The following is an 11249-nucleotide window of genomic DNA, read 5'->3' on the forward strand; positions in this document are numbered from 1 at the left end:
CAAACCAGGTGTGAGCCAGATTCAATGATCTATTCATTTGGACCGGAGATTACAACAGGAAGAGATAATTTGCATAATAGCAACCACCAAGGAGGGAGAAACCATCTGGAAGCCTTATCCTCCAGACCTCATGGCTGCTTTACTAAGCATGAACTAAAACATTTGATCTGGGGTACCCTTCAGCAGAATCTATTTCAAAGGTTTGCTGGACTATAGAAGAGAGGGGCAAAGAGCCCCATGTTGTCTTTCACCCAAGAAGACAAAGGAACCGAGCACTGCGGACTTAGTGGGAGAGCCTGCCCAAGGGTCTGGTCAGCCACTGTGCAGCAAGGAAGTGGTAAGAATCTTATTTTGAACCAAGACTGTAGTTTCATTAAGTCTTAGTCATTAGAAAGCGTTTTTCATTTTTATTTGCTTTTTTTGTAACCATTTCTGACTTTATCCCTTATGCTTGAACTCACCAGAAACCTCTCTCTTTTCGTTAATAAACATGTTTAATTGCAGTGATTATTAATTCCTGTTTAAGCAACAAGCTGCTGTGCTTTTGTCTCTTTAAGGCAGCAATGGAGCTTATTGTTACTTCTCTGAATGTTTCAGGAGAGGACTGGACATTTCAGGGCAGATGGCTTTGGGGAAATTCGGGCCTGGGGTGTGTTGGATCACTTGGTTAATAGTAATCAAGGCCGGTGGAGACGACAGTGTGGCTGTGATGTAACAAGCAGGCTGCTGGAGTGAGAGTTGCTGAAGCAAGTGTGCTTAACACAGAGACACTCAGTTCATGCTTGTATGCTGGCTGGGAGCATCCAGCCAGAGATGTACAGCAGCAGAGTATTTGAAGGCACTCAGAATTATAGGACAAGCAGCGACACAATCTTTCACTGGTCTGGGTTGCACCCCAAAACGTGACAATCACCTTTGTCCTGTCAGCTGTAACCATTATCGAAACATACCTATGTAAGAGAAAGAGATTGGTAAAACAGCACTCATGACAGGCAAATGCTAGGCCAAGGTCTTGGCATAAGTATTACCCCATCCAAACTCATTTACTATCCATAATTATAAACTATTAAATTTACTAACAAACCCCTTATTTTTACTATTCAACAATTCTTCATCTTTATATTTCAGTATCATAATTCAGCATGTGTGTATCATTCATACCATCCTAATTTATTCATGAACCTTTAAATTTTATTTGAATAAGAAAGTTATAGGGACAATGATCTTTAATGTCAACATTTCTTATCTTCTCCAAAAATGGGTTTTTGGGGGACTTTTGCTCAAAGTTCTAACATCAGGCTTGTCAATTATTAAACGGCCTTCTCAGTAATTTTGCCCATTGCATCTTGAGGAGTGATCTTTCAGACACTACTTACCTACCTACATTAGGGCTTTATACTGCCAACATCACCACACTATCTGAGCATATCACACATAAATTCAGTAGCTATAGTTAAATACCAAGTGGATTTCATAAAGTATCTGCCTCTTCTTCTACTTTGGGATAAAAAATCTACTTGGGATTGTAGGCCTTGCTGGAGCTCTAGGCATAACTAGCAGTGTGAACCAAAGGCTAGGAACCAGACTAGGTCTGGTCTTGGCAGAATAGTAGCTTACCTGGTGTCAGCTAGCCAAGTAAGCACATTCCTGACCAGAGAGGATGGTACAGAAATACACAGATCTCTCAAGTAACTATGTAAATGAATCCCTAAGAGATGGTGCAAGAACACACTGACCCCTCGTAAAGATAAGGAGGGAATGACAGGATAATGGATAAGGATGTTGTGTTCAATCTAGCAGGTACGAGGATTAGGGTGGTAACTAACAATATCTGGAGTGTAATACATAACTTGTTCGTATCAATGTATAAAAAGAGAAGTCATAGGAGGGGCATCTCTGTTCTGCTCTAGGGGGACAGGATCCTGGTGTCCTGACTGAACCAGTACCATTGTCACAAGCATACATGTGTTAGTGCACCTGTAGCTCCTATGGGCACTAATACCGTGCTTTGTCGAGCACCTTCACCACTGAACCAAGCCTGTGGTTTTCCTTATGAATAATATCGAGGTCTGCTGAATCAGCACGCTGCACTCTCTGCTGGTGCAGCTAACACAGGAGCTCCAAGAGCAGCTGCACTAGCCGCATTAACACTCTGCAGCACTTACAACATTGGTGACCCCGACCGCTGATTTGGTAAGCAGCGAGCTGCCCACTTTATGGTTCACAACCTAAGATGGCAGAAAACTCCGAGTGATGGAATTCCTTCATGTCACACCCTCCCCTCCCCCAGAAATCCTCACAGAGTTTGATACGGTTTGGATGCAGTAGGTAATGTGTAGGTGTCGTCCATGTGAGGTCAAAAAAGAAAGTGGGGATACATGGACTGGAATCTCTAAGACTAGGGCAGAGACTGTAGCCTTGAAGAAGAAGAAGAAGAAGAGTAAGAAATGTAGAATATTGCAAACTGTGGGTATGGCCATTAGATGGCTGTGACAACACGCCACAAAATTGTCAGGGCAAGTAAAAAAAAAAATAGAAGAAGCAACAGAAGCAATAGAGCACTGGAAAGCGCAAGCTCAGCCGGCAGGGTAGCAAGCAGTCCAGAGAGATGATATGTTGCAGAAAGCACAGGAACAGAATAGAAAACTGGAGAATCTGCAAAAAAGAGAAGTGCCGTCCCTGGTTATAAAACTTGGTGGGTACAACAGGCTTCAGGAATTTATATAGTGCCTGAAGGATGGGGACAGAAATGGGAAAAGGTGGCCCCTAGAGAAATTAAAAGATGGAACATGGGATGACTGGAATTGGTGTTGGAAAGGGAACACTGGGAATGACCCAGACCAAGAGCCACCAAGCAGTCCATGGGCAGGGGCCACTGCATTGCAACCACCACTGTAAGATGAAGGCCAGGTTCTGGTAAAACCTAAACCGAGACCTAGACTGGTGCCTGTTAGAACAGGAGAAGTGAGTGCACAGGAGGGAGGAGGAGCAAACAGTAAATCAGATGGAGGAGAAAACGGAACAGTTAACAGAGTACATTAGGTAACAGGGCCACAACTCTCTCGGATCAGGTCTCCCTCCCTTCCTAGGTTGATCTTCCCCCACACACACCTCTACTCACTTTTGCCCTCTCTTTGTTCTAAAGGTTATAGTTATTACAAAAATCTCCATTACAGAAAGAAATGGAGCAACTGAAAAAAAAAAAAAGAAAGAAAAAAAGAAATTGTCAAAATATTTAAGGTGGTAACATTACTTTAAATAAGCCCAGTAAATTAATTATTTTAACCCTTCAGGAATGCAACAGCTTGAAATTCTCTTAACTTTCTTTAAGGTATGGTTTCCAAACAACAGAAATGCTAGCTCTGCTTCTAATCCTAGCCACTGACTAATATTTGAAACATGGATTTTCCTTATTTTCATATAGTAGAGTTTTTAAAATAAAAGTGATATGAGGTAATGGAAACTGCATTAATTAACTACATTAATATAAAAAAAGTGGGCAAATAATTTTATAGGAATTTTTATCAATTCCTATTAAAAGTTTTAAATTAAAAGGTAATGACTTGCTTATTTAACTCTTTCATTTACCACTCTGTTTTCTAAAATGCATTGCCTTAATAACTTTAAGCTCTTAATGCCTTATCTTTTAAAGTTATAAATACAATTCTGGCACCATTCGTCTTTAATTGTAAGCTTGTCATGTATGTTGTCCTGTGTTGTCGTATGTGTCACATGACTACTTTTTTTGTTTTGTTTTTATTTTGTTGCAACAAAAGCCAATTTTATACTTTTTTTAATATAAGTAGTACCACACTATTTTAATATTATGTTGGGTTATAACCATCATAATACCAATTAATTAATTTTTTGAAAAGTTCAAAAAGGCCTCAGTTATAAATATGTGTACATAAATTTCTGTCTGAACAACTAATGCAATTGCAAAAAAAAAAAAAAGGGGGATTATCATTTATTAATCACAGGGTTTTTTTTATTCAAAATAAAAATTGTAGGGGAAAAACCTCCACATTAATGCAAAGGGATATGAGAGTCTTTGCTTGATTGTCTGACTGGTGGGTCTTGCTCACATGCTCAGGTCTAACTGGTCACCAGATTCAAGATGGGAAGACATTTTCCCCTAGATCAGATTGGCGGGTATGCTGGGGATTTTTCGCCTTCCTCTGTAGCATGGGGCACAGATCACCTGCTGGGATGATATGGGCACATCTCACCTAATCAATTCCCTGACACTCCAGAGGCCTCAAGATTGGTGGCATCTCGGGCTCTGCTGTTCTCTGCCAATGGCTCATAACAGTGTAGTCTCCTGAGGACTGAAATCCTGAGTTTCACTAAAGTCATTGGGCTCAATATAGGGGTATCTGGGTGACGTTTAATGGCCTGTGATATACAGGTAGTTGGACTGTAAGATGTCATGGTGCCTGTTCTGGCCCTAAATGCTGCAAAACTATGAACACTATGAAGCATTCCTTTAAATTGTCCACAAAAATCTTTATTAGAAAATATATCTATTTGACTTGCAAAGCCAAGGACTTGAAAGTTGAAAATTGCCTGATTTGTTTTTGCCTGCATCCATACTGTGCACTGAGTGAGGCAAGGCTCCCGGTGAATCGTCCTTCCAATGACTAAATATTCATGCAGTGGAACAGCTTCAACAGCTTTAACGGTCAGGATTAGAGTGACTGAGAGAATGACCCTGATTCCCCTCTTCATAATATCTCATGAGGTGAATGTCAAGGGAGCATAAGAACTTGCCACTTCTATTGACCAGGAGTGGTGTGTGCGCCTAAGAGTGGATAAATAACTCACAATGAATTCTTAATTAGGGCCTGGCTCACATTTTTTTTCTCCATGCAAGTACTGTGAACCTTCACTTTGTTAATCTAAGTGTTGATATACTGTTTGTTTGTTTTGTTTTGTTTTGTGGAAAATTGGGTTTTCAGCTAAACAAATTTTTTCTCAGAATCTTTTCTTGAAAAAATTAATTATTCTTGGAAAACTGAACACAAACAAAAAATTGGTTTTCAGCTTAAAATTTGCATTTTTCAGCTGAATTTTTCCCTGCCAAAAAGTGAAAAATAAATACATAAATAAAAGTTATATTTTGGGGTTCTGATGAAAATTCAAAGTTTTGCAGAGGGGAATAATAATTCTGACCATCCATAGATACTTAATTAAGTTGATACTAAAAGTCTAAAACAGTTCAAATTGTAATTTCACATTTATGTTCTTAAATATCCCCTGAATATTAGTCCTCAAAAATATATTTAATTGAAGTAGCAAATTTACTGTGCTGGTCTGTGGAGTTTGTCTCAACTTGTGACTCATTTGATTCTCAACCACAAGGATTGTTTAGTCTATCTACCTGTCATGTGCCCATCATTGTATTAACCCACAGTCATTTCTATGTGTTCAATGCAGTTATGCTGATTTACACGGGCTGGGATCTGGCCCACTCTCTCCAATGGAGCTGTGTCAATTTGCACCAGCTGGGGAATCTGTCCCATTACCCAGTTTCAATTCCATATTCTGTGCCTGTGAATCTGCACTGAAGACAAGTCACAAGTTCCTAACCTATCTGCACTTTCTTAGTCCTTTGCCTTTGAGATTAATTAGAAGTATAACTTTTAATGGTTTCAGAGTGATTTATTCCCACTGGGGACAGAACTTTGGAGAAATTCACTGTTGCTAAGATTTTCTGTATCTGATCTTCAACTTCTATTGGGATGAATGGCCCAACTTTCTTTCTTTCTTTCTTTCTTTCTTTCTTTCTTTCTTTCTTTCTTTCTCCGTAATTGCATTTTTTTCTTATCTCATACAATGGCTCATCAAGCGGCAGGTACAATGCTGCATGACATTTTAAAAATGGTTAATTCACATGGGTTGTAGGTATGTCAGAGAGACTAAAAGGATTTGAAGGGCCAGATCCCCATCTGGTGTATATCACCCATAATTTTATTGAAGTCAATGGGGCTTGATTCCCAGTTGGTGTAAATTGTCATAGTGCTAAAGAGTTATGCCATTTTTCATGAGCTGTGTATCTGTGCATTGATGCTTAATTTTATGTTTGTTCTGTAGCTGAGATTCTCATTGCTTAACATCACCCTCCCAGACTCTACTGATTCAAGCTGGAGTCATTGTGTTGGTTACACTCAGGGCAGACCTCTGCTTTCAGAGCTATTGGCTCTGAGTCTTTGCAGACTCAGACGGGCATTGTTGCATTGGTTCACTCAGGGCAACTCCCCCCTCTCAGAGTGATTGGCTCAGGTTCTCTGCAGACACAGGTGGACATTGCTTTGTTGGTTATGCTTGGCTATTGTCTGAGGCTTGGATAATACTTTCAAGCTTTTCTTGCCAACCATTAGGACTAGAAAATTACTATTGCTTAGAAAATAAAAGCTGAGATTCTGCTGCAATGTCATGACTCCTAGAGCTGGGCCCTGGAGATTGGCCTATAGTGTTTAAACCTTCCAAATGTTTTCCTAATATAACCTTTCCATACCCACAATTGTTGTAGCTTATGCCGACATATTATATGAACTTGAATGGGCAAGGGACATGGTCTCCATAACTGTGCCTGGGTGTGGAGGCAGTTGGTGTGATCATAAATGAGAGGGAAAGTGTTCACAAGATAATCTCTCTATTGACGTGGCCCGTGAGCTAAAAAAAATTGTGATGCACACTTCCCACAGTCTTCAGCTGGTATTTTCAAAGGGTCCTCATTTTCAAAGCTGCCCAGCTACTGTGGACTGTCAGATATCCAGTGAATGGAATAACCTTTAACTTATACCCAGCTGGGAGCAAATTGATCTGTGTAAGCTAGAGGTAAGAGGGTCCCTATCTCAGCTGAGGTGGGAGCAGCCCTACACTTTCAACCCCCCAAACTCCTGCTTTTGAAAATCCTACAAGACACCTACATACCTTTAAAAATCTGGCCCTTCGGTGTCCTAAAATCACCAGCATTCACAAAGCCTGAGTTAGGGGCCCAGAAGTCCTCAGAGCCCTGGCTCAAGACGGCTTCTCAGCATTCCCAGGCTCCCTGCTTCTGAGCCACAGTTAGAGATGGGGATCCCAGGGCTTTCAGTCTCCCAGCTCTGTGGTAGGGAGGCTGAAAGCCCTGGCATGGCAGGGCTGCCCTGGAGCCATGGACCCTGAGAGACTGGGCTCCCCAGCTTGGCAGGTAGGTAGGGCTGCTTTTGCTTCACTGAAAGTTCATAGAACTCAAAAGTTCCTGAGTTCTATGACTCTTTGAGTTCTATGAATTCGCATTTTTGGACAAAACTCAGTTTCATTGGAAAATTTCCATCCAGTTCAACATGTTAATTACCTGTTATTGTCCCTGCCAGAAGCTAAAATAAAATAAAAAAAAAATCTGAGAAAGAAGCAAGAACCAAACAACTGCACTGATACCTGAAGGAAAGAACAAAATGTCTCTGGCTCCTCAGGGTCTACTAGGGGCTTTGATATGGCTACTGATTTTATGTGGATGGTGCTCAGATAGCATGGTAATGGGTGTCAGTGTGGAATCCTTAGATAGATAGATAGATAGATAGATAGATAGATAGATAGAACCCTACAAGTCCTTCTTACATGTGATTATGGTTGGCACCTGAGATCGGGTAGGACTCTGCACTTAAATAGGTCCCCTGTCTCTTTGTCATGTACTAAAATTAAGACTTCCAGACCCACCAGTCATGCTTAACTCCCCCCCAAACCCCCATCACTTGCAGACTCCCTATACAACAAAAAATTTGTTCCATGCAGCAGGGCCTGTAGGTGAAATGCAACAAAAATCGAAGGCCCCAGACTTCAGTCTTGATTTCTCTGAGTGATAGTCCTTCAGCAAAGTAACATCAGGTAGGGGAGCTGCCATGAACAAAGAGTGATAGACTGCTATTGAGCAAGCCTAGGCTTCTGAATTCACCATGTCAATATCTACCCAGATAATAAAACACAGAGTTCATGATCTGATGCTGTCATATCCCACTCTGTCACACCAACATACAGACACCCAAAAGCCATCATACCCCAAGCAAAGTTTTGACCCCCAAAAAGGAGAAGAACCAGAGACTCTATGAAGTCCACTGGGTACTTTCTAATGGCTACTGATTTTATGTGCAAGGTACTCAGATAACATGGTGAGGGGTGGCAGTATAAAAGCATGAGATAGATTTTCATCTTACTTATACCGGTATTAACCTAGAATAACTCCACTGACTTGGTGGAGTTAGTGTGGATTTATCATTATAAATACAGCATTTTGCATCAAAAAATCACACACCATATTCTTATGGAGACAATAATGTCATCAGTTGATTGTATTTGTAAAAAAAAAAAACAGATAAAACCATGTTCATAAGAGAAATGCAGACATTTTATTCTTGTTGAATAACTTACACCCAGTCAGTTTCCTTAGAGAATCTTTGATTTCCTTGTTCCTTATGCTGTAGATGATTGGATTCATCACTGACGGCAGCACGGAATAGAGAACAGCCACCACAAGGTCCAGACCTGATGGAGAGCTGGAGATGGGTTTCATGTAGGCAAAGGTAGCAGTGGAAAGAAACATGAAAATTACAATGAAGTGAGGAAGGCAGGTGGAGAAGGCTTTATGTCGGCCCTGTTTAGAGGGGATTCTCAACACTGTGATCAAGATCTGAACATATGTCAGAATTATAAAAACAAAGCAACTTAGGGTTAAACACACACCAAATACAATAACCCCAACTTCACTGAGGTACGAGTTAGAGCAGGCGAGCTTGAGTAGCTGGGGGATTTCACAGAAGAACTGATCCACCATGTTGCCTCCACAGAAGGTTATTGCAAAGGTGTTCCCAGTGTGCAATGAATAATAGAGAATTACACTGATCCAGGCACTGGCTGCCATTTGGACACAAGCTCTCCTGTTCATTATAGTCTCATAGTGCAGTGGTTTGCAGATGGCGACGTATCGATCGTATGCCATGATGGTGAGTAAGGCGAAGTCGGCTTCAGCAAAGAAGACGAGGAAAAAGACTTGGGTGACACATCCAGAATAGGAAATGGACCTAGTGTTCATAAGGGAATTGGCCATGGATTTGGGGATGGTGACAGAGATGGTACCGAGGTCTAGGATGGACAAACTCATCAGGAAGAAGTACATTGGGGTGTGAAGGTGGTGATCAAGAGCTATGGCTGTGATGATGAGAAGATTCCCTGTCAGGGCTGCCAGGTAAATCACTAGAAACATCATGAAGTGCAAAATCTGCAACTCTCGAACATCAGAGAATCCCAGGAGAAGGAACTCAGTTATGTTGGTTTGGTTGGACATTTTCTTTCTTAGTTCATTGTGCAATGGCTGTGGAGGGAAGGACAAGAGCAATGATCAGGGTTATAGAGAGAGAGGGAATGACTCCGATTCCCCTCTCCATAATATCTCATGATGTCAATGCCAAAGGTGCACAGCACTTGCCACTTCCATTGTCTGGAGTAGTGAGGGCTCCTCACCACTCACAACCAGAGCACTACTCTGTTATCACAGGAGTGTAAATTGGTGTCGCTCCCTTAAAGTTACTGGAGCTGGGTCACTTTACACCATCTGAGGATCTGGCCCAAGATGAGGCTTGATCAAATGCAGTATGAAAGATGGAACAAAGTACAACCCAAATCCAATAATTTTAGCCAAAATTATGCCGCTATTGCTACAGACAGCAGGCTCACAACTTGGCCAACTAAACTAAAATATTAAAATGCCAGCATTCCCACTTAACTGAGAAATACAACATAGAATCACCCAGTTTCCCGCATGGCAGCTTTTCTGTGATGATTCAACCCCTACATCCCACATACAGCCTGATGCCTACTTACACGTTGATTTATGGCACCAGATCCCAGCTGCACTCCTATTGCTGGGTGATAATGGGCTAGTACCATTGCTCAGTTACTGTTAGGTTGTATGGTTTCCCTCTGTGACTTTATCTCTGTGCTGTGTGAATCAGTGAATGTCAGGAGACTTCGGTTCTAGTCTTGCCTCTGTCACCTTGTGACCTTGGAGCAGTCACTGCTGCATTTCTTTCCTCCACTTCTCTTTGTCTGTCTTGTGTACTTTGAATGTGAACTCTTTTCGGGATGGATTGTGTCTTACTATGTGCATGTTCTATGAACCTGTTGACAGTATTTTTGTTTAGCAGGCAGCAGTGTGGGACAGAGGCTACGATGGTAGAAGAGGAGAGCTGGGTTCTAGTTCCATCAACCTCCTGCATGTCCTTGGGCAGGGTCAGGAAAGACAGAGCTTCGACTCTCTGGGCTTCAGTTTAGAGAGGTTAGTATGTTTAAAACACATTCTCTGGGCTACCAACTTTGCTACTTACTCAGTTTTACCACCCTGCAGCTACCCGTTTGAAACAGACAAACACAGTTGCAATAGAGGGAATGGGGTTGGAAATTGTGGTGTTATTGGACAATATTCATGTTCCCCATCCTGACTTAAAGCTAAGTTTCCAGTTAGGAGTAGTCAGACAATTTCTACTTTAGTTCAAAGGAAAAGTCAGTTTTCAGTTGAATATATTTTCATGGAAAGTCTCTGATATCCATAAAAATGAAAACATTGTTTTGATTATGACTAAATTTTTTCAGTTACCAACATTTTAGGCTGAAACTGTTTGGTTCTCACAACCTCAATGAAAAGTCAATTTTTTCTGGTGGAAAAAAAACATCTGATCATCTCTAGATGTCTGCATAATTTGATAGTAAAAGTCTTAAAGAGTTATAATTGCAATTCATATTTCTGATATTAAATTTGTCCCATATATTAATACTCTAACATATTTAATTGAAATAGAAAACTTACTTTGTTGGTTTTTATTCCAATTTGCAATGCATTTGATCCTGCAGTGTTAGGAATCATTGGCCATTATCTATCTATCTATCTATCTATCTATCTATGCACCCACTGCCCAGATTGTTTGGTTCTCTCTCTCTCTCATGCCCCCATCACTGTATTATCCAGCAGCTGTTGTCACGTCCCTTCCCTGGATGTTCTGAGTTGCAGGTGTCTCTCTGCAGTTCCTATCACAGATGGGTGCTCCCTGTTTCCCTACTAGGGCAGGTTTGGGTGAGAGGCGATGGAATAAATGGGATCAGGGACTGAAAGACACTCCCAGCTCTAGAGTTGATCCTGGCTTGTGCCGGCTTCAGACAAGGTCGCTCTGGGGCTAAATAGCTGAATCTGGTCTCTACGGCTGTGACCGCAGCTC

The 11249-nt window shown here is 41.3% G+C and overlaps 1 protein-coding gene across 1 annotated transcript; it reads right to left on the reverse strand.

Moving 5' to 3' along the window:
- Nucleotides 1–8368: 8368 nt before the first annotated feature.
- On the reverse strand, nucleotides 8369–9325 carry LOC117887676 (olfactory receptor 14A16-like). Its single transcript, XM_034790357.1, has one exon. The coding sequence runs from the start codon at nucleotides 9323–9325 to the stop codon at nucleotides 8369–8371; it is 957 nt and encodes a 318-aa protein (XP_034646248.1).
- Nucleotides 9326–11249: the final 1924 nt, after the last annotated feature.

This window comes from Trachemys scripta, chromosome 14, assembly GCF_013100865.1.
Source record: "Trachemys scripta elegans isolate TJP31775 chromosome 14, CAS_Tse_1.0, whole genome shotgun sequence".
NCBI classification, from domain to species: domain Eukaryota; kingdom Metazoa; phylum Chordata; order Testudines; family Emydidae; genus Trachemys; species Trachemys scripta.